The 24,374-nt window shown below is 25.8% G+C and overlaps 3 protein-coding genes across 8 annotated transcripts in view; 2 read left to right on the top strand and 1 right to left on the bottom strand.

Moving 5' to 3' along the window:
* The first annotated feature begins 579 nt into the window (after window positions 1–579).
* LOC105365900 (uncharacterized) lies at window positions 580–4,563 on the top strand. Its single transcript, XM_011504186.1, has 5 exons — window positions 580–833; window positions 1,063–1,185; window positions 1,340–1,577; window positions 1,667–4,475; window positions 4,549–4,563. The coding sequence occupies exons 1-5, from the start codon at window positions 761–763 to the stop codon at window positions 4,561–4,563; spliced, it is 3,258 nt and encodes a 1,085-aa protein (XP_011502488.1). The 5' UTR covers window positions 580–760.
* A 10,957-nt stretch (window positions 4,564–15,520) lies between these two features.
* Window positions 15,521–24,374, bottom strand: part of LOC105361923 (ubiquitin-conjugating enzyme E2 N) — a 9,837-nt gene continuing 983 nt past the window's right edge. Inside the window, exons 1-4 of one of the 6 annotated variants that reach the window (XM_011499243.1) lie at window positions 18,922–19,214; window positions 17,058–17,326; window positions 16,104–16,337; window positions 15,521–15,838 (exon numbers count right to left, since the gene is read on the bottom strand). In XM_011499243.1, coding sequence (XP_011497545.1) covers window positions 16,127–16,337; window positions 17,058–17,302 — 456 coding nt within the window. In that variant the 5' untranslated portion in view covers window positions 17,303–17,326; window positions 18,922–19,214 and the 3' untranslated portion in view covers window positions 15,521–15,838; window positions 16,104–16,126. Of the gene's footprint in view, window positions 15,839–16,091; window positions 16,338–17,057; window positions 17,327–18,699; window positions 18,853–18,921; window positions 19,215–24,374 lie in introns of those variants that run through there. The other 5 variants (XM_011499235.1, XM_011499251.1, XM_011499266.1 and 2 more) reach the window with 5 other exon arrangements.
* ssp3 (short spindle 3) overlaps window positions 20,442–24,374 on the top strand; it is a 49,699-nt gene continuing 45,766 nt past the window's right edge. The window contains exons 1-8 of the mRNA XM_011499286.1: window positions 20,442–20,517; window positions 21,073–21,295; window positions 21,361–21,807; window positions 22,108–22,474; window positions 22,764–22,911; window positions 23,076–23,223; window positions 23,675–24,090; window positions 24,226–24,374. The exon at window positions 24,226–24,374 is cut by the window's right edge and continues 89 nt beyond it. Of these exons, the coding sequence (XP_011497588.1) occupies window positions 21,085–21,295; window positions 21,361–21,807; window positions 22,108–22,474; window positions 22,764–22,911; window positions 23,076–23,223; window positions 23,675–24,090; window positions 24,226–24,374 (1,886 nt within the window). The 5' untranslated portion in view covers window positions 20,442–20,517; window positions 21,073–21,084. The remainder of the gene's footprint in view (window positions 20,518–21,072; window positions 21,296–21,360; window positions 21,808–22,107; window positions 22,475–22,763; window positions 22,912–23,075; window positions 23,224–23,674; window positions 24,091–24,225) is intronic.

Below are 24,374 nucleotides of genomic sequence, written 5' to 3'. Positions count from 1 at the left end.
ATTTTCACATATTTAATTTCTTGGAGTCATCTGGCCGGCGACCGAGATCCTTCGTTCCTTACCGATTAGTAATTGATAAATCTTGGATCGAGTTTGCTTTTCTTAGCTTAATAGAACAAGAGGGAGCACGACGATCGTGCTCTTCCCCCGTCGTGTTTCGTATTAAACATGTTTCATATGAAATTTAAAAAGATGCATGCAAGGCATAGAACTCTTAAGATGTTCTCACGTCTACTTTTTATACGCGCACTTACTTTGACTTTTCTGCAAATTTGAATGGCAAATTTCAACTAGTAAGTACAAAAAATTTTAGATATATGGAGACGGGCATACGTATAATGTTAATAATAAATAAATTTTCAACTATTTGAATTACTTATATTAAGCGCCTCTATATTGCCTAACGAGATGAGACCTCACCAGTATATTTCTGCATCAAGATTTCATATAACGTCACATTCATCCCTGTATTACTATATAAAATAGTCAGTGCTTGCGTAGAATACATAATTATATATATATATATATATATATATATATATATATATATATAGAGAGAGAGAGAGAGAGAGAGAGAGAGAGAGAGCGTGCAGCTGCTCGAATGGGACGAGCCGCGTGTCGGTAAATTCTACCAGATAAAGGAATATGCCAGGTGGTGTCGACATCGGATTCAACATTGACGGTTGGAAAGGCGATTCATGTACGAACGCAACTAAATTTGACGTTGTGGAAGAAGAAAAACTTTCATTTTAATAAGAAAATGTCAATGCTCGCGGAGCCAAAACGCAAGCAGAAATGGATGTTGAATTCGCGGGGCAAACAATGGAGCGAAGGTTAAAATAAACTTTTAATTATCTGTTTAAATTTCACGTTCAAAATTTATTTTCGACAGCATTTATTTTTTACGTATTACATTGTATACTTCGCTCCTAAGCTCACGGTAGTGTTTGTTTATTTTATTTATCGTGCTTGTTATAATCTATTAATGTTTTTAATTAATTTCTTTTGTAATATAGTATTAAAATGGATGATCTTATGTTAAATTTGTTATGATTGTTTAAGATTCCAACAAGTTTGGACAAAAAATCATGGAGAAGATGGGATGGAGTAATGGAAAAGGACTTGGTGCTCAAGAGCAAGGAATGGTGGAGCATATTAGAGTTAAAGTGAAGAATGATCAAGTTGGTAAGTTAAAATAATATTGGTGAGAACTTTTTAAATTGACAATTAAAGTGTAAGTTTATATCTAATTTTCTGTAGAATCAAAATCTTTATTAAATTATTCAGAATTAAATATTAGATGAAACTAAGGTATAATTTGCATTCGTGACTATTTAAGGCGTTGGATATAATAAAGATCGTGATAACCATTGGAGCGAGTATCAGGAAAGTTTTAGTCGCTTTCTAGAAGATTTACAAAAAGAAAAGTCCTCGGATACTGCAGAAATTATTAAAGAGAAAGATGACGACCTAAATGGAAAATCATTGGATAAAACAGAACCGATAGAAGGTAAAGATATAGTTTTAAATAGAAAATCCTTGGAAGAAAAATCCAAACAAAGTCAAAAAAGGGTCCAGTAAGTATTTCAAATTCAAATAATTGTTTTTATGTTAATTAGAAAATAATAGCTTTCATTCTGTTTAATTTAAAAATCTCGGATTACAGTTATAGAAAATTTGTGAGAGGTAAGGATGTTAATAAATATAGCCCAAAGGATTTAGCTAATATATTTGGTAAAAAGAATTTGAATGAAAAATATATAAAAGAAGAAAATGAAGATAATTTCGATAATAAGAATGAAATTTATGATCCTATTGGTACAAAATGTTCAACACATGGAATTATTACAATTAAAGCTGGTAATATGAATGATTATTTTAAAAATAAAACAGTTCATGCCATTGAAAGCAGCTACTCCAACCAAAAGACCGAAGATATTCTAAATGATACTCAAAAAAATATCGAATTTGGTTCTTCATTAAAAAATAAAAGTAAATTTTATGTCAATAATGCTGCTACTAGTCCTATTAACAACGATTCTGAAAGTGAAAGTGAAAGATACACAGGATTTGGTTTTTCAAAAAGTAAGAAAGTTAATAATTTAAATTATGTTTTCGATAATCCATGTTTGGATTTGAATATATTAGATGATAATTCTCCAATACAACAAAGAATAAAAAGTGACATCAATGGAATATTTTCCGATAAAATAATTCGAAACAAACGAAAAAATGAATCAAGTGAAAAGGAATCTTTGGAATATTCTAATAAATTTTCGACAAAAAAGCAAAGAAGAGAATTTATTTATGACAATGGAGGTTTAGATTTAGAATTTCCTGATAATTCTATGCTATCAAAAGAAGACACGAGTGAGTCGTTATTAAATAAATGTGACAGTACTGTGTCAAATATGGAATTATCCCATGATATTAAACTCAACAAATGTAAAAAAAGTAATAGGAAATCATTAACAAATGGAAATGAAAATGAAATTATTTTAAATACAGAATTTCCAGATAAAGTAGTGCAGGAACAAACTCAACAAAGTGACAGTAAATCATTGTCAAATGGTTATGATAATTTTGGATTAGATTTAGAATTTTCAAATAGGTTAACACCAAAAAAACCTAAAAGAAATAAAAATCTATCATTATTAAATGGAAATAAAAATGATACTACTTTAAATACAGAATGTGTAGATAAATCAACATTAAAAGAATCTGAACAGAATAATTGTGAAATAAACATTGAATCTTTAAATAAATCAACACCAAAAAATATTAATTCAATTACAAATAAAGTTATATTAAATGGATGTGAAAATATTGGATTGGATATAAAATCACCAGATATCTCAATATCAAAGAAAATTAAAAAAAATAGGAAATTTGAAGATATATCAAATGTATATGAGAATCCAGGATTAGATTTAAATTGTTCTGATAAGATATCACAAAAGAAAAAAAAAATAGTGAAAAATTTAGAGATTCTAGACCAGTTAACACCAATAAACTCGAAAAAATGGAATAAGAATATGACTTTATTAATTGGAACTGAAAATCCTGCTTTAAATCTTGACCTTGTAGATACTTCGTTAAAAGAAGCAAAAAAATCTAAAAAGAATAAGAATTTATCTGTTGGAATTGAAAATCCTGCGTTAGATCTTGAACTTGTAGATACTTCGTTAAAAGAAGCCAAAAAATCTAAAAAGACTAAGAATTTATCAGTTGGAATTGAAAATCCTGCGTTAGATCTTGAACTTGTAGATACTTCGTTAAAAGAAGCCAAAAAATCTAAAAAGACTAAGAATTTATCAGTTGGAATTGAAAATCCTGCGTTAGATCTTGAACTTGTAGATACTTCGTTAAAAGAAGCCAAAAAATCTAAAAAGACTAAGAATTTATCAGTTGGAATTGAAAATCCTGCGTTAGATCTTGAACTTGTAGATACTTCGTTAAAAGAAGCCAAAAAATCTAAAAAGACTAAGAATTTATCAGTTGGAATTGAAAATCCTGCGTTAGATCTTGAACTTGTAGATACTTCGTTAAAAGAAGCCAAAAAATCTAAAAAGACTAAGAATTTATCAGTTGGAATTGAAAATCCTGCGTTAGATCTTGAACTTGTAGATACTTCGTTAAAAGAAGCCAAAAAATCTAAAAAGAATAAGAATTTATCAGTTGGAATTGAGAATTCTGCTTTAGATCTTGAAATTGTAGAAATTCGAAAGGAAGTAAAAAAATGTAAAGAAATTGAAAGTTTCTCAAATGTTTTTGACAATCCTGCTCTTGATTTAAATGATTCTGCAAATAATATTCCTATTACATTAGATTTTGGTTTTGAAGTATCAAGAATTAAAAATGGAATGGAAAATGGTGCTCTAGATTTATCGGATGAAAATTCGAATAAAAAGCGGGTAACTTTTAATGCTCAAGTAGAGTATAGTTCGGATACTCCTAAAAAGAAAAAGAAAAAGAAAAAACTAGATAAATATGAAGTAGCGAATGAAAAATGGAAAAGAATACATAAAACAGTAGAATCTATGGCTTTTATTAATGAAGCGATAGATGAGGAAATAACAAATATAGAAGAAATGGACAATGAACTTAATGAAAGAAAAAGTAAAAAGTGTAAACGTAAAAAAGAACGAAGAATATCATTGTTAGAAACAATTGATGAAACTCCAGAAGAAGAAAATTTGGATGAAACTCCAATAATTATAGGCAAATCTGAAAAGAAAGATGATTATAAGGAAATAGAATTTAAAGATAAATTAAATGAAACTATGGCTGAAGACTTTCAAGAGATTCCGGTTGAAATTTTACTTCATAAGAAAAAGAAGAAAAAGAAGAAAATTTTAAAAGAAACATTAAATAAACTCGATGAATCAGAGGAAATAAATGTAACAGAAGGGCAAAAAGAAATAATGAATACTTCTGTAGAATTAACTAATCAAATTAAACAAAGAAAGAAACAAGTTACAAAGAACAAATTAAATTATCCTGAACAAGATAATATTTGTAATTACAATGAAGAAACAGATAAAACAGATTGTACTACAGTAGATAAAAATATTCAAATTTCTTCAAATCAAGATATCCTTGAATCAGAGCAATTAAACAAAAACAATCAAGAAACAAATACAAATTTGAAAATGGGTGGTGAATTTTGCATGATGAATAAAATAGAAACAGATCCGAATAATAAAGTTAATTACACTAATAATTATTTTAACAACCGTCGTAGATTGAAAAAATCAAAAGAAATGATAAAATCATTATTTAAACAAAATCCAATTTTAATGTTTAATGGCTCTAATATTAACGAAATAAAGGGATATGAATATTATTAAATTTTATATTTTTTTAAACTTTTTTACTGTAGTTATTGTAAAAAATTTAATTAATTCAAATTATTCATTAAATGTACTTTGTGCTTTAATGGAATTACTAGAGTAATACAATTACAAATAGAAAATTCAAGTTATAATATAATTTTGTATCTATTTATTGCACTTCTGTAAATATCTATACTTATTATCATTACTGTATAGATAATTAAGATTGCAATTTTATATATGTATAATGTAGTAATAATTTATATGTAACATATGTTAATAAAATTTATTGCTAAGCATTTTTAAATAATTATAAATCAATATAATTCTATTTTTTATTTTTATACTATTCAAATATTTATATTACAGAGATTTTAAAATTAATAATTTAATAAGTAATTAATATATGAGATTGTTATTAGATACTTATTAATATATGGGAATACTTATATTAATAATTAAAAGGATGAAATAAAATAAATATTTATATAAAAATTAAAAATAATTCAAACGTATTTTATTAAAATACAATAAATTATAAAACAATAATGTGAGGTTTTTTTATATTTTTATTTTGCAGAAATTTCTAATATAGAAAGAATTTGTAAATACTCGAATATATCAAATAATTATTCTTGGCTTTGATGAATTATTTTAATTCTTTGTATTCAATTTTTATTATAAATTTATTTATTTATGGTATAATTCATTTCTATTAACTTTCTTCAATATTAAATACGATGACTATCATTACAGTTTTTTGTATTAAAAAATTTATATTGAAATTCGTATTATAATTTATATATTGATTTAAATAATAAATATATTACAAATTCATTAATCTTTCTTCAACCATTTTATAATATGTAAAAAATTTACAAGATTATAATAAGTTTTTGTAAGATTTTTTGCTTTTTTCAAAGTCAATATTATTTTTAATTATTTATAAAAATATTGATTTGTCATCGTTAGACAATTTTTTCATGCAATATTTTTTCATCAACTTCCAATAATTATAATCAGACAATATCAATATTTTTTGTTAATAAGAATTTGAAAGTTTTACCATCCAGTTTAAAAAGCAGAAATCTGAATCTGCTGTCACAGCTAAAATATTATTTTTGTACAATTTTTTGTACTTTTTAGTTTTTTGTTTTTGTTTCATTAATGCTTTTGTAATTAATAACTTTGTATAACAGGCTTGTATTAATTGTTTTTTCATTTTTTTAAATTTGAAATATTTTCTACTAGACACTTTGTTTGCATATAGAAAACGAATATGTCTATTAGATGCTTTGGCTTTACATTGAGGACATCGGCGTGCTAATCTGTTATTTGAATTTATCCATTGTTTAATACATTTGTAACCAAACATATGGCCACAACGTAAAGCACATAATCGATGATTGCCTGAGTCTGTCCATGCATCTAAACAAATTGGACACTTTTGAGAAGGATCGACACTTTCCTCTCTATCGGATTTTTTTATTACATTTACCAAGTTTACTTGATTTGTTTCTGTAACAGAAATAATATTCTAATTTACAGTGCATTATAATATTGATTTTATTATAAAACAAGTTTCAAATAAGATTATAATATATATATATATATATATATATATATATATATATATATATATATATATTCATATAAATTTTAATTAATCGTTGATTTTCAAACTTCTATATAACTTAATTCAATGTCATTCATTCTTCAATTGATTAAATTGAATTTTTAAAATAAGATTAAGTTCATATTTATTGGAATGAATAAAATCTGTTTTAGTAAATTATCGATTTTTATTTGAAAATTAATCGAAATAATTATAAAATAAATTTTTTTCAATTTTATATTTATTCTAACTTGATATTTTCTTAGTTATATAAAAAGTTGATTATTCATATATCATAATTTCTACTACAACAACAATATTTTAAATAAATACTCCAATTTAGTTGTATTAAAGATATTAATATTAATAAATATTGCATCGCCTTAAATATTTAATAGAAACTTTTAATTTAATTTTTTGAATAAACTTTGAATAAACTTTTATATTCTATATCTGGAACTTGATGATCATAATTTTTTAAATTATATTCAATTCCACTTGCATTCAGATCTGTTTGTGTTGATATTTCTGAAGTAAATTTTTTTTCGTGTTTTTCATTGAAATTTTTATCAATAATAATATTCCTTTTGAGAAAAGTGAAAAAATTGAAAAGTTAAAATTCTAAGCGAAACAAATTTAACATGATATCAAATAAGAAATAATAATAAATGCTTACCAATAATTATTTAATTCTGACGCCATGTATACTTTCAATTTATTTTATTAAAATATTAATAATCTTTGTATTACCTATTTAATTTTCTTTCATAAACAAGTAATTGTAAAGTTATTTAATCCTACTGTAACCATATCTATATCGAAGCACATTTACGTATATTCTATAATTTATAAAACTTCAAATTCCTCAGAATTATTTTACAGTTTAATCGAAATGTAAATTTATTTTAAGTCACAAAACTAAGTTTTCACCATTTTATGTATTGAAATGAAAATATGCCAAAATTATAACCTCATGTCTATCTTTTATTAATTGCATATAAAATTATATTGCACAAATATCCTTAAAAGAAAGACATTCCTCATGGTGTCATTATTGAAAAATCTACTATCAAGAGAAAAACAAAAGTTGTATTTGACGACTTGACTAAAACTTCAAGGAGCTTTTCTATCAAGAATATATGCCATAAAGATCATGATAAGAATTCAGGATTTTTCAGGAAAAATATTTGTTTAAAATCTATATTTTTTATAAAAAATTGTATTCCATTTTAAACTAAATATATTACGGAAATTTTCTGCAAATATTATATAACTTTTATAAAAATGTACTTAAGCATACTTTGTTTAAAATAATGATTTCCATTAGTCGTAAGAAAAGCAATTAAGTTAGATAATTGATTAATTTCCAAAACACCAAATCGAAAGTACGGCTAATAATAAAATATCAGAAAAAAAACAAAAATAAAAATGTTTTTTACTAAAAATATTTGTATTTTATAATATAAAATTAATTTAGTTATATTAACAATTACAAAAAAAAGTATCGATGTTAACGGAAAATTATTATTATAATAATATAAATGAAAATTAATAATCTTATATGTGTGTGCAATTGAAATTAATCTACGTATATTTGTTAATTCTTTTTTTTATTCATTGACGCTTATGTTCATTTATTCGTTACAATAATTATTAAAAAAAATAAACATTTAAAAAGATGAATAAATATCACATGATTGAAGATTTTAATTTAGAATAAAACAAAATAAATTAAAAAAAATCAATTATAAACAGCGATGGTTTTAGATAAATACAGTATTTTTCATTTTTTTTTTGTTTTGTTTTTTGTATTTCGTTAGGGCACTTCTTTTTAATTTGTAAAATATTTATGCATATAATTATTCATTTAAGACAATATTTAAAAAAATTATTCACTATTTATCCCATAACAAATTTTCAATTTGACTTATATAGAATATATATATATATATATATTGTTATAATAGTATATTGTCGTTAAAATAATTTTATTTTATTAAATTTAGTAAAATTTTTTATTATGCTGTTAGTTTTTTTAGTTAATATGATTCAAATTTTACTGTTTTGAAAAAATAATTTTATATATTAATAATTATATCAAAAATAAAAAAATTTGATTTTATAATATTATATTTTCAGAACATTATTACGAATTTATCGATGATTATTTTAAACGTTTTATTAATAATATAGAAATATTAATTATTCATAGGAATGTATGTTTGATTTATTTTAAAGAAATTAATATTCTTGATTACTCATTTATCTCACTATTATCTTCTTTTACCACGGTTATTTTTGTTTTCAATTGCTAATTTATATATATTTATTCAATATACATATACAAATTTGTATGTGATCTCTGTTAAATGATTTGTGCGTATGAGCATAGGAGATAAGATTAAATAAAAATAAAAATAAATTCTTATAATTATCAAGTTATGGAAAAAAAATTGTTTCCTAGTAATCGATCCTAATATTAGTAAGAAAATTTTGATAATTGAAAATGGATAACTGATCTAAATTATATTTATGCATACTTTTTATATTACTTTGTTTAAGATATTTTATTTTCTAATTTGATTCTTATGGATATTGAATTATTGTTGATAAACTTTTCTTATTCTACCAAGGTTTTGTACATTACTGGATCTCTTAAACAAACGAAAAAATAATCTTGATAATTATTGACATTCTAGCTTACATAATTAAATTTTTTATCGAACAATTTTACAAGTGTGTTCTTCATCAAATTATATTACATCTATATTCTCTAATCAATCGGTTAAAAATTATAAAATAAAATAAAAACTTATACAAATATAAAATATAAAAATGAATGTACAAGTAAATCTGTCGATGGTACGTTTTCGTTTACTGCATTTTTCTATGGTTTAGTGAAGGTTTCGTAAATCAATACATCCTATGTAGTTAGGCGAATTATGGACATCTGACTATATTATTTTTGTTTTATTATTTATTTATGCTTAAGTTTCCAAAGTTTAAGGATTATTTTAATTTTATTATTATTTTAATTTTTGAATTTTTCTACAATTTTCTTGCTGTTTCTTCCACATAACATCAATGAATTCATTTCTATTATTTGAAAAAGTAAGTAATTATATAATAAAATATTATATAATAAAATAAATATATATAATAAATAAATAAAATATAATAAAATTATATAATAAAATAAAATAAAATTAAATAATAAAAAAAACTAAGTAAAAAAAAAGTAAAAAAAAATAAATAATTTTGTGTCCTGTAGAATATGCTAATAAAATCAGTGAAAATAAATAAACCACCATAAAAAATATTGTGTTTAATTTTATAAAATGTTATCATTAAGATATATTTTATATTTATGCGACGGTATTATCATATTCACTTTCAAAGACTTCACGATATTAAGTTCTTTATGTACACTCCTTTAACAATAGGCAAGCCTAGTGAAAATAGAATTAAAAAGAAAAGCACTATCCTTTATACTCGAATAAAAATAGAAAAATACGCCTAGTTAAAACATTTCGCTACGCAATATTTGAAAATAAGTAATTGAACTAACAAAATTTAACCATAGAAAGACATCATAAGATCATTGAGAGCCCGAATGGTTTTAGTGAGCCCAGCAGTGCTACTAAGAATAATGCAAATTTCGGCATTTATTTACACTGGATTAATCTATTAAACTTACTCTAAACGTAAGACCGCTCGTTATGAATGATAGGATAAAATATGTTCGAGAATATTTGTCGCTTGATCCTCGCATTCAAACAGAATGTGTAGAAATATGCAGCCGATACGTATCAACAATGTGTTGCTTTTTAAAATTTGTTTATCGGCCATACTCCATAATCGTCTGTATATATATTGTTGTTCGTTTTACGAATTAGAAATAATAGATCATTACCTGGGCTTTTATCACGGGTAATAACATATGATTTGCAATTAGTCCAATAATTTAGAATCTACGTTGTATAACAACTCTATTTGGCTTCATTTGACAATTGAATTAAATTTTTCATACAGAGAAATCTTGATTCAACATTGAATAACAACACTAAGTTTTCATTAAAACAAAAACAGAAAAAGTGTTGATCTATCCTGATATTGTAGATGTATAACCCGTAATAGATTCAAGATACTTAAACTGTAAAATTTGCTAATACACCTAAGTTTCTAATATTTTCTAAATATAAGAAGGTTTCGGAAAATATATATAGAAATATCAAGACTTGTAGGTTCTAATTTCCTACACAGTTGCCATAAAACAGTTACAGAGTTTCATAAATCCACACATCAACGCTGAACTGACAAATATTTCTGTGACTGCTTAAATTATACTCATGAGAATGACTTAGTGTACTTATGCGATTACATAAGTTTGCTTATGTGATTATTAAATACGTTTATAATGAAACACATTAGGAGAATATTGGATACATGGTTGAACCAATGTGTAGGGAGTGTAGCGTACACTAGCATAGCTTTTGTATATTTTTAATGCATGTTTTTACACATTCATATACATAAGCACTTTTTATATTTATATAATAGTCAACAACTATATTTCCAATAATACTTCATTCACATAATGTTCATTTATATATTTCTAAATTTATTTCCTTTTTTTAATACTTATATTTTTCATGAAAAATTCAAGGCTTTTACTTTTTTATTCAAGGTTTAGAAAAAGTTGTGTCATAACTAAATATAGTTCTAACTCAAATATATAAATATACACGACATTTTTATTCTTTACTGGCAATATTCACATATACTTTGTTTATAATTTTATTGAAAATATTTTAAGGCATAATTGCGTTTGTTAGTAGAGCGAGTAATCTAGTAAAATTTTGCTACTTTGATTATCAAGTTTTATTACAATCAATTATTTTATTATAATCAATACTTATTGAAGTGAATCTTGAGTTTCATATCTTTTTATTCATGTATATGAGAACGAGTTTAAGCAATTTAAACAGTTAATGTCAGAACTAATAATACCGCTGATCAAATAATACAAACATTATAAATGATCTTTATAAATATCGAATGTATTAATTATTTTTGAATAAGTCTAGTATATATATATATGTATATATTTAGTCTACTACAGTACATTTATACTTTGGGATAAATACATTAATTTGGTAAATGTTTCGCTATTCATGCAATAAGTATGCAATAACTAGCTAAATTTTATAGTAGATTTTCTCGTTATTATTTCACTTAACAATTTATAGAATGTTTTTACATTACTCTAGATAATGTTAAAAAGTACGTTTGTTTTATCTTTTCTATTTCATAATTCACTTCAAATATTATTTTTATTTTGAACATACATTCATTCTTGAATCATAATCATATATATATATATATATATATATGTGTATATAATATATGGGATAGTATGATATAAATAAAAGTTGTGTAAAACATATTAAATTAAATTAAAAATCTTGGCAGTTTTAAGTCAAAGTATTTTATTATAATTTCATATTTACAGTTATAGTATAATTAGTTCTTGTACACTCTTTTATTTGAAATTTGTTAATAATTAATACAGATGTATATTTTTTATCTTTTTTAAAATGTAATATTTATAACATTTATTTATAATTTAAGATATTTTATAGAATTAAATAAACAATTTATTTTAATGCAACTTCATTGGGGTTTGAATTCGATCTTTCAATATTTCAAATTTAAAAATAACTAGTGTTAATGCTTCATTAAATCTAAGTTTCATCGAAAAGGATTTGAGTGATACAAATTTTCATATGCGATATCAAAGAGGCGGACATTGAATTGAAATAATCATTATAGCGATTGGATAGATGCATGTAACTCATCCGAATAATGCTATTTTATTGGTAATAGTTTTTTAACTATCGAAAAGAATAAATATATTATATGCTTATCATATTTTTAGTATTTTATGTTATTTTTATCGTAGTTCAGCTAAATATTCATGTTCCTTATATTTGACATAATGCTTGATAATTTAAGAATCTTATTTAAATTTAAAAAATAGTGTATTAAAATAATGATATATTAAAGCGAAGTAATAAATATCTTATACACTAATCAATAGAAATTGTAATAATGAGTAGATAATGAAATAGAAATTTATTTTATTGATTGGTACATGAAATGTTATACTAAACAATTATTTTCGGGAATGAAGTGGATTTATAAATATGAAATTGTAAACGTAGATGTATTTTATTTTAAAACTTGCCAATTTTATGTCGGATATACTTATAATAATTAAAAGTAAAAAAACTCACTAGCTTTTCATCGATTCATCTATTTCTTGATAATTAATTGCTTAATAATTTTGAGTAATACAAAGCTAATTACTAGTGATTTATGCATTTATAACTTTTGTGAATTAAATCTTTCTGTATATACGTTATTATATATTCTGTTGTATAATTATCATTAAAGTTTAATATTCATCAACTAATATTATTATATTTTTTTATTATTATCACTTTATTTAGTAAGGAACAATGTGTTTGTATGTAAATATTAATCCTTGATTAGAAGAATCTGCTTCTGTATTTAAATTAGAGTTATGAGAATGAATATCTTATCTTTGTTTATTTCGTTGCTTCATTGGTTACAATGAAGTTTCGTATCAAATTATGTATTAAAAAACAATTTACTCTTTTGTATTTAATTAATACCAACCAGAGATTTGACAATCAATATCTATAATATTGTATAAAATGTCATTAACATTTCACAAACAATAATAAATTCATAAAATTGTAAAATATTACTTGTACAAATGAATAGAATAAATAGAAATAAAAAAATATATATGTATATATATACTATTTTAAATGGATAATTCATTACTTTAAAATAAAATTATATTTAATAAGTAAGCTATACAAAAACTATACATGAATTCAATTGCAAATACGTAATTTTTTATTTAAATTTTTAGTAATTAAGGATGTATTTGAAGTTTTAATATATCGAATTCAATATATTTTTTTGCATTTATTACAGCATAACGATAGTTGATATTAATATAGAGAAATTATGTCTAAATTCATAATATTTATGGAAATTATTAAGTGGATTTTTATTTGCATTAATATTAAAACAAATGTCAATTGGATGAATAATTAAAATAGAGAGATAATATTTATGATATTGTGTTAGTTTAAACTATACATTTCTTTATTCGTTATTTATAAACGATATCATAAAAGTACAACACATGCATATATTATTTTGTTAAAATTATCGAGTACTTTGAAGTGTATTAAAAATGGGATATAAAGGCTACTTTCTAAATGTTTGTAGATTTCTTGATAATTTTATTCGATTTATGATAATCTTAAACTTAAGAGCATCATTTGTTAGTTTTAATTTTTACTTTAAATTTAAATAATATAAACTACATCATTTGAACTCACTGTTTATAATAATGGTATTACATAACAATTACGAAAATATCACCGAAATCATCAAAGTTCTTTAAAATAATTTTATGTAGAATATTTTGCATTAAAAATCTAGACATAGGTTTTATTTGAAATATATTTGGAATTAAATTCTAATATTTTGAATTAATCGAAATTAAATATATATTTGAATAATTTATTAATCTCATTTGTTTACAAATACAATGTATTTTGTTTTAATAAGAATTGAGAATTTGATGTATGAGAATATTAAAAAATGTTATTGCATTTGATAAAAAGAAAATAAATTATTCGATATTCTATTCTTTTATAAGACATTTATTTATAAGCTCCTCCTACTTAAATTATAATTTATGGATTTAATAAAACTTACCAAGTTTTATTTAATAAAATTCGGTAAAAGTAATTCTTTATTAAAAATGTAATTTTCTTATATTAAAGGTATTATAAATACTTAATGTTAAATTAAATTAAGATACAGTTTTTTTAAATTTTTATATATTTAAATAAATAACATATATTATATTTATTTTACCTTCTTTTAATAGAAATCCATTTGAAAATTTAGAATGCATAACATTATTCCATCATTATTAAATATGTAGAAAAAATGTTATAATAAAGTTTATATAGTAATAATAGATAAGAAATTAAAAATATTTTATTTAATGTATATGTTTAACGAAATCGAATGTTTGCTTAATTTTATCTAACTTTATGAACCTGAGCAAAGATAGATTATACTAATTGTATTATCACAGTAAATTAATTTTCTCATAATTCAAATATTCAGTATTAAATAACAAAGTGTATTGAATTTACGTAAGATAAAGAAATGATATTCAATCACAAAATGTGTATTAAGAGATTGATCTCATTCTGTTAATCATAAATGTTTAATAATTTACAAACTTCGCTTTAAGCGTGTAGCTTAAAATAAATTCAAAAAGGGTTCTAAAAATGACAAGTAATATTTTTTTGGTTCAAGATTTTCTGATTATTTTTTTTATTTTACTTTATAAAAGTACTCGCTTCTCAAACAATTATCCTTACTTAATTAGTTCGTTATACAATAATCGAGTGATCTTAAGTTTACTAAAAAGGAATATACCTTAATTCTTAACGCAAAATCGAAACTAAGATATTAATTTTATCTTTCGTTTCTTTTACAATCATACTTAAGATAACAAATTTAGCGCGGATAACTTGCTGAAAAATGAATTATATTTTGTTTTTAAAAAGAAATAAACAAAATTAATATTGATTTTATAAAATTCATTTTACAAATATACATGTTTTATATCGGCAAAATTTTACAACACATATTTGCATATGCTGTTTAGTTTACAAATACTTGGAAAAACAAAGAACATGTCAGCAGTTTATAAATTCGAGACTAATAATTCTCTCATTTTATGCCTCTTTTTTCAAATTTAATTCTGCATTTGAATAAAGTTTAAGAACTGCAAGCTCATTAAAAAGAGTATTTTGTTATTTAGTAAATTAATGTCCATTGTATGGCATCTTTTATGTTGGTTTTTCACATTATAATAGAAGCAATAAGAAAATGAAGTGGAGCTTCAAAAGTTCAATAGTTATATATATATATATATATATATATATATATATATATATATAATGAAGGCAAAAGATCGAGCAATGCAGTTATTATAACAAAAAGTCCCAGAGCCATGTATGACTCTTCCACACTTCATAGGATAAATATAGCAAATATTAACATATGGAAAGTACACAATCTCAACGCACAAGTTGTTTATACTTGTACAAAACATTCTTTTAGCTTTAATTTTTAATATTAATAGCAAAACTTGAAATGATGGATATTATTGAGCGTGTACGCATTCCTGTGTCTATCCCTGTCCTTGCATTTCCCATTATAGTGATTCCAGAATAGCGCATCTAACGATTTGCACCATCTACTGAGACAGTAAAACAAAGAATATAAAGTTAAAGCGAAAGAGAGAGAGAGAGAGAGAGAGAGAGAGAGAGAGAGAGAAAGCACGAGTGGGTGGATGATGGGAGGAGTATAAGAAATAGCATGGAGAAGAAGGGTTAGCGGAACAGGTAGGCTGGAAGTGGTGTCAATGGGCATCGGAAACGAGAATATGTTTCCTTTATTTTTTCGTATTTTTTCATTTTCTTTGTTCGTCTTGTTTTATCCCTTAGGATCTGTGGACTTGCCTTCAAGAATTTGCGCCTTAAGATCAATTATCCATGGCATATCGACGCGTCCATTCTTTGGCGTTCCGTATCGCCTCACTCTCATTCACCTTCCAGAGCTCGGCCACGTCATTTGCTAAAGGATCATCTGGATTTGGAGCGCTAAGCAGCGCTTGTATCGATAATAAAACAGTTCGTATTTGCAACGCTGGACTCCACTTATCTTTCAGGATATCCAAGCAGATTCTGCCAAGTCTATATTGTGAATTAAAATAATCAACTGATTTACTTTGCTATAATTTTGAAATGCATTTATTATTTAGAGCTTTGCAATCATTTTGTATCACAGATTTGCATTGATAAAAAAATATTTTTAACATTATATATTATTGATTATATGTTATTATATATTAAGCAATTCATTTCAAAACAATAATTATTATTACATTGTAACGTGAATTATTTTAAAACTGAATTTGCAAAAATCCTTTCAATTACTATAATTGAAATTAGTAATTGATATTATTAATGCTAATATGCTATATATTTAAATCTATGAAAGTTTTACATTAAATAATTGATGATACACTTATTATTTATGTATTAATAATTAAAAGTATAAATATGTTGAATTATATAAAATGCCAGTGTGGATTATGAATTTTTTATTAATAAATGACTTTAGAAAGGTAATTCAAAACTTTTGTCTTTAAGTAATTTGTTTACATTCAGTACATTATATCGTTAAAGATATAAAATTAAAATTTTAAATATATATGATTGTTGAAGATATTTTAGTTTTAATAAGACTTTTTAAAATAAATTTTTTATTTGAATAAACATAACAACAAATTAATTAAATGTAAATTTAAATGTAAAAATTATTGTTTAGAATATTTTTAAATTCATTTTAATGAATTTATCAGAGATCTAAAAAAACTTAATTATAGTTATAGAAGAGATAAATAGCTTTACCTATCAATATTAGGATGATAGATCTTTGTAATAAATCTAACTTTTGGTGCAGACATCGGATAATCCTCTGGTAAAAACAACTCTAATTTAAATAATCCACCTTCAAAAGGCGAATCTTCTGGTCCAGTGACTATTACATGAAAATATCTAGCATTAGTGTCATCAGGCACTGCACTAATACCTGGTACTGGCTCCTGCATAAGCCTTTGCGTCTCTTTAATAATTCTTCGTGGCAATGCAGCCATTTCTGCGTTTATTTAATATAGTCTCTGAAATAAAACAGACAACATTTTTATATTACAATTATTTACATCAGTCGATAGTAATTTTTATTTAAGAACAATTCATCATTTTTGTTACTTTTTTCCAATTAAATCCAAACTCTTAGTATACGTTCAAAAACAGAATTTTAGTAAAATTATATATATTTTTGTAAAATAAATTATTGAATCATGTATAATTGGATTTGCTAATTTCAAAATTTTTGTTTTATTGACCAAATATTTATAATAACACGTAATAATACAAATATATTTTTTAATTTTTACAATGTATCAATATATTTTATTACATGCACCTAGGAATTATGATATTATCCTTATATGTACACATTCATATTCTATTTAATAGATATTTATCAGTATTGTTGATTATGATTATTATTAGTTATTTGAGTTAATGATACACATATATACATTTATAAATATATTTAAGATAGCACACATACGCATGTTAACAGTATAGAAATTTTTTAAATAGGTTATGTTGCATAAGAATGCACAATTAATTTTTAAAAATTTTACCTATGCTGTATAAGTATTAATATAAAAGATTGACAAAAAACTATTAAAATATATTAAAATGAAAATTATTTTAAATCATTTTAATTTGAATATGATTATATAAACTACTAAAACTTCTTAAAAATCATTCATAAGTGTAAATATTAAAAAATTTTTAAAAGCTATTTTGATCTTTCATGTAAATAGAAAGTAATTTTTTTAAATTTTATTATATGCATAGATATTAATATTTAAAAATTTTAAACTTAAATATTTAATTGTTATTATTTTATGAATCATTTATGAAAAATGTACTTATTTTATTTAAATCATAACATAAAAATACTAACAGCTTGAAGAAATTATTTTATGATTTAGACTGTCCAAGTTGATTGATAAAATTAATTACTCAGATATTGTTATTCACATAAATAAAATATCTGCATGCACATGATAAAAGGTGAGAATTATATAAATTATTATATTAAAATGCAGAACACAATGGAACTAAGGTTATGCCTAACTATTCAGAGTTTATTGTAAATTTTTTAAATATTAAAAATGTTCCAAATTATTTGTATAATTGAATATATATGTATATATATATATATATATATATATATATATATATATATATATGTTATTGTGGATTATTCAGAGAATGTTCAAGTAAATAAAATAATAGCTAGAAGCCCTTGAATTCAATAAGAAATACTTTTCACATTTCACAAGATAAATGAAACCTTGGATGCATGGAAGTAGTACAAAGAACAATGCAATAATTTGAGAAAACAAAGATATCTGCAATACTGAAACTTGAAACAATTGAATAGTAAATTGCAAATTATTCTAATCCTCGCATAACTTGTATCCAAATTACTTTTCCACTAAATTTCAAATCAGCTGTAGAACTTCTTAGTAAATCACAAGACACCTCGGTCATACATGTGAGTACAAAAAACAAAGAATGAAAAAAAATCCATTAGTAATAGGAGTCAATACGATTGAGAACGGGACTTGCCAACATATATGCATGCATATATATTGGGCGATCGTAGTTGCCGAAGTTTTATACATCATACCTTAACAAAAATAATTTATGTCTTCGTACCCGTTGCTTCTTCCGGCGTCACCGTCGCCGCCTTTTATTTAGACGTTTCTCAAAAATGTTTTCACTCACTTCTTATCTCTTTTTCTTCTTCTCTTCTTCACTCACTTTTTTCCTCTCGCTCTCTCGCTGTATCATCCGCAATATCTTTCTCCCTGTGTTTTCGACTTCGACTATTCCTTGTTTTTCTGCTCTTCGCACACAGTTTATCAAAAAAAAGCTTTGGCAATTACCCTCTCCCCCTCTTACACACATGTACTCAATCTCTCTCTCACTTTCTTACATCCACACACACATGCATGCACGCATGCACACAACACTCTCTTTTTCTGACTGACTGACTATTTTTCTAAGTACTTTTGTGTCTTTTCCTCTTTCCACTTTTGTAAACCGATCGCGTGCCTTCGATATATCGGTCTGTCTTTCTTGCTCCTTTTCTTTTCAGTTAATTAGAACTGTGGAGATTAAAATTATGTGCATGGGCAAAGTGTAAAGACAGAAGAAGCATGAACGCGCAAGAAGTGTTAATTCGTTTTGCTGAAAATTCGCAACTTGCACGTAGACAATATCCAGATATACTTACTGACTCTCTCTCTTTTCCTTCGCTTAGAATTTGTTTTCTTTTTCTTATTTCATCGGCTTACTCATGTACGATGTCGAGCGCAGCGTCTTGCTCGCACTACTGGATAATTTTGAATTTTCTCCTTTTCTGCCCTATATCGGTCTCTCTCTTACTTAAGTATGTTCGCGCGTTTTTGGTAAGTGATAAATTCATATGACGTCATAGAAATATAGGGTTTGTACTATCCTCGAAGTCTGGGAAATTTAAATTCACCGTAATTTTTCAACACTGAAATGGACAGTCGTTATATTCCGTATCTTTTGTGTTTATTGTCTTTTCAATTTATAATTCATCTTGATGTGCATATCTCATTGTTAAGTTTTTATATGTAGTGAGATTGTTCTTTTTTAAATATCTACGATTACATTATGATTGTAAAGGTTTACAAAGCGAAGTTAGCTCAAAAATCGTAAACTGGATAAAACAAAATAACAAAAATATTTTTACAATATATTAAGATGGAATTTTTCGCCCTTGCTTTAAAATTATTCGTATTTTTAATGAAATAATGCCAGAAATTTTAAATTTATATTTATTTTCTATTTTTAATTCGATTAATGTATATATATATATATATATATATATATATATACGTAATAATTTTCGAATAATAAAAATAGTTATCTGGATTATTCTCTCTATGTAATTTCTCTGTTACTTTTAATAATTGAAATTCCTTCAGTATAAATAAACCTGTTTGACGTGTGTTTAAGACTTCGAGTTTATAGAGTTGCAATAAGGAGAAAACAATTGCCACAAGCACGCTCGTAGTGGCAATGCGACGAGGGATCAAAAATAACTTTCACTCATTGTCATTTTCGCCAATCGTCAGTATTTGCTTCTGTCAAAAATGTCAACCTTGCCGCCTTTTTACTACTGCCTGACTTTGGTCTATTGTTTGCCACAAATAAGTAGCAATTAAAGCACAGGAAATTACCCTTTATAAAGGTAAAAACAGTGAATTAATTTTTTTGTTTAATTTTTTGTCGAGTTTTTGAGAAATGATAACATAACCTAGAATAGGTACACTATTCTGTATCTCAACGACACTTTTTTCTGGTTCCTTTTTTCTGCTGAAACGTCAAATTGCAAATTAGGCACCCATGTGTATACATTTCCAAATGAGAATTTTTGAATGTATAATGATGGAGCTTTTATTTAACCATATTCATAATTGTCCAACTTTAGAATCAGATCACGCAAAGTAAAAAGTTAATATAGTTAGTAAACAAAATAAAATATTGTACCTTTTATTAAAAATTTCCGTACAATTAATGAAATTATAAATTTATGAACATGTTAAACTAACATGTCGCCTTAATACAAAATATTTTATTTGTTAAGTAAATATTATTTATTGTAAATTTTATAATTTAATGAATTTCAAGTGTCCAGATGTTTATTAGGTTTTAAAAAATTTTGCAGCAAAGGCTTTTATAATTTATAAAAGTCACCAATTTTTATATTAGAATTGTGTCATAATGATATTTTTAAAATTTGTAGGAATTTTTTATTATGGCAGACATAAGATTACTCGTGCAAGAAGAAGGAAGAGCAGCTAGAAATTTGATAGCATTCAATGTACCATTAGAAACCGATGGTGTTGAAAAAGTTACTCGTAAGCCACCAAGTGTTCCAAGAGTCTTACAATCAACTGCCACTAAAAGATCGATCAAAAGCAGTGCTAGGGTTCGATCAGCTTCAACCGGTAGAGATAAACGTTCAGGTATGTTACTCTTATAGTTATTGGTATGTCATTACTATTATGGCAATTTTATATTTTCATTGCAGAATTACAAGCCAGATACTGGGCTTTTTTATTTGGTAACCTTCAAAGAGCTGTAGATGCAATTTATGAGACTTGCGAGGAGGATGAAAATATATCAGAGTGCAAAGAAGTGATTTTAGTACTAGAAAACTATACCCGTGATTTTCACAATCTTATAGAGTGGTTTAAAGTCAAATGGGCATATGAAACATCTCCACCACCATTACGAAGAACACCGTTGGCATGGGAGGTACGCAAGACCTCACCATGTCGTGCTTGGAATTCCACAATGCCAACTAAGCAAGGTAGCCCATTACAGAGAATAAGCCCTACGAGTCATGTAGAACAGGATATCATTGATAAGGTTACTAATATGGATAATAAGACTGATTCAATCATCAAACCAGATGCAACTTCAAAGAATCTGAAGATCGTTAAGGATACTAAAAATCAAGGTTCAAAAAATGAAGGTGAAGTTCATTTTTAAACAAATAAATTTTGTAATGTTTCTCGATCTAACAATTAGTTAACTTATATCAAATATTTGTAAAATACATTTATAATGGTTAAGTTTGAAATTTTTCAAAATTTTTTAAATTTAATCATTTTAATCCGAATTATTATTTTTGCTTAAAGGAAATTAGTTACTTGAAATAAAACTAGAATCTATACCTAAAGATTCAAAAACTTTTATTTTATCTTTTATAACTGTTGAAAGTAAGCGTTGTAAAGTTAAATTCTGTTGTTACTCATACATACTGAATGTCTAGTTTCAGCTAAAGATACAAAAGAGAGACCTATTTCTTCTAAAGCAAGTTTTAGAACGAGTGTCTCAAAACGTGCGTTGTCAACTAAGGTGCAGGAAAATGAAGTAAGAGTTTTAACCGAAGCAAGTATCAACGGGTCTAAAATTAACGTTGATTTAAAAAATGGGACTGTTACTCGTAATATCAGTCGAGCACAACAGTCGAATGTGAATCGAACGAAATCCATGGAACCCTCATTTTTTAATAATGTCAACAATGAAAATAACGTCGATGATATGACAATGAAGAACGATGTAAAAAAGGATCTTGAAGTAACAAAAAACCAGATAAACTCGAATTTAAATAAAAATTGTATGGCAAACGGATTAAGGTATATTTTCTAACCACTTTTATAAATTATAGTATTAAAAGAAAGCAGTGAAAAATTGTAATTTATTGAATAAATTATATTATTATTATTATTATTATTATTATTATTATTATTAGTATTAGTATTATTATTATTGTGTATTTATTTAATAATTAATTATCTGTGAATATATAATATTTACAAGACATAATTAATAATATCGTTTAATTAATAAATAAGAATATTTAAATTTATTCGAATAATTCACTTGAAATGTAGAACTAGAAGATCTTATAAATAAAAACGTAAGGAATGATGAAGGCAACTTTCTCTCGATGAATTATCATAGGTCGCCGAGCAAATCGATGACTGCTTTTAATTCTAAAGTAAAATTGAATTCTCCAAGACCGGCCTACTCAACAGTCTCAAGGATGAAATCCTCAATGAGCAGTTCCATAGTAATCCAGCAACAACAACAGCAGCAACAACAACAACATCAATGAGCAGTTCCATAGTAATCCAGCAACAACAACAGCAGCAGCAACAACAACAACAACCACCACAGCAGCAACAACAACAACGACGACGACAGCAGCAGCAACAGCAGCATCATCATCATCAGCAACAGCAGCAACAGTACCGCGAGGAAGTACCGGTAATGATGAGGAGCAAGACGACACTCTGTGTGAAGGGTTGTGTAACGTCGAATAAGATGAAGCCTGGAACGTCGGTTATCGTTAGAAGGCGGATGCAAGCACAGGGCGAGGTGAATTTATGAGTTTGATTGACGTTGGATCAATGGTACGCTATGAGTTGACGTATCGCTTGCAAGATTTTAGATACATAAAAATAGGATTGTAAAATTCGGTATCCTATTTATCAATAAATTGAGGGATATTGTTTAATCTATTTAAGCAAGTTTTTCGTATTTTTGTCTTTATACTGCTATAATGAGTCTTGGAATTGGAAAAAAGTGTACATTTGTATTGAGATATATTTTGATTATAGTCGCATTTTGTTGGTTAAGTATTAGTAAGAGTAAGATTAGGCTTATTCATAAGTTACTAATGCAATTTTAAAAATATTCGTTTTGTCCGCTAAAGCATATATTTACATTTCAAATCGTAAAACTTTTGTTGCACCTGGCTTTAAAATAATAATCTTTATTTACGTCGAGTGTCGACTAGGAAGCAAAAAATAATATCAACAAAATTCGTAAACATTTGAAACAGAGCTCGAGGGGTGCGGAGAGTGGTGACATGAGCGCATCTGTGGAGGTGTTGAGCTCTGACGCTAAGACCAAGTCAAAGGATTACCAACAGCCCAAGGAGGACGTGGACGGGTGGCAGACGGTGCGCAGCCGTTGTCGTCGAGGTAGTACTCACAACCTGAACATGTCGACGAGGTTTCATAAGCCGAGTACGGCTACATCTCTGCCGGCTCTCTGCATCGACTCCCCGGCCGAAAAGACAAAGAAGAGCTGCTTTACCCCGGACGGCAACGCGAGACAGAAGAGGCGAAGCGTTGGCGGTAAGGTTGGTAAGAACGTCAATAACGAGGCAGAGAAGGCCAAGCACGACGTTGAGGCCGAGAAGATGGGGCTGCGCGTAGGGAAGATCGCCAATGGAGAATCAAAGGTACGAAAGGGCCTGTTCGAAGCTCGCGCGATGTTAGACATTTTGCAAATTTATTGTACGAGGCGTAGCGAAGTGCTTAGCGAATGAAGAACCAGTTTGTGTGTGTGTGATAATCAGACTCGACCTTTTACTTAGGCTCAAGTACCAGTAGCCAGTGTTGCAGGCGAGAACTCGACGTCCGTTACGATCGCCGCTATTTTCAAAAGCGAGGCTGAGCTTCTGGAGAAGCGTATCCATCAGTTCATGGCCGCCCAGGCCGAGCGCGAGCGGATCATTTTGGAGGA

Source organism: Ceratosolen solmsi, unplaced genomic scaffold, assembly GCF_000503995.2.
Source record: "Ceratosolen solmsi marchali unplaced genomic scaffold, CerSol_1.0 scaffold10, whole genome shotgun sequence".
NCBI lineage: Eukaryota > Metazoa > Arthropoda > Insecta > Hymenoptera > Agaonidae > Ceratosolen > Ceratosolen solmsi.
The sequence above is the reverse complement of the archived record's forward strand: the minus strand, read 5'-3'. Positions and strand labels throughout refer to the sequence as shown.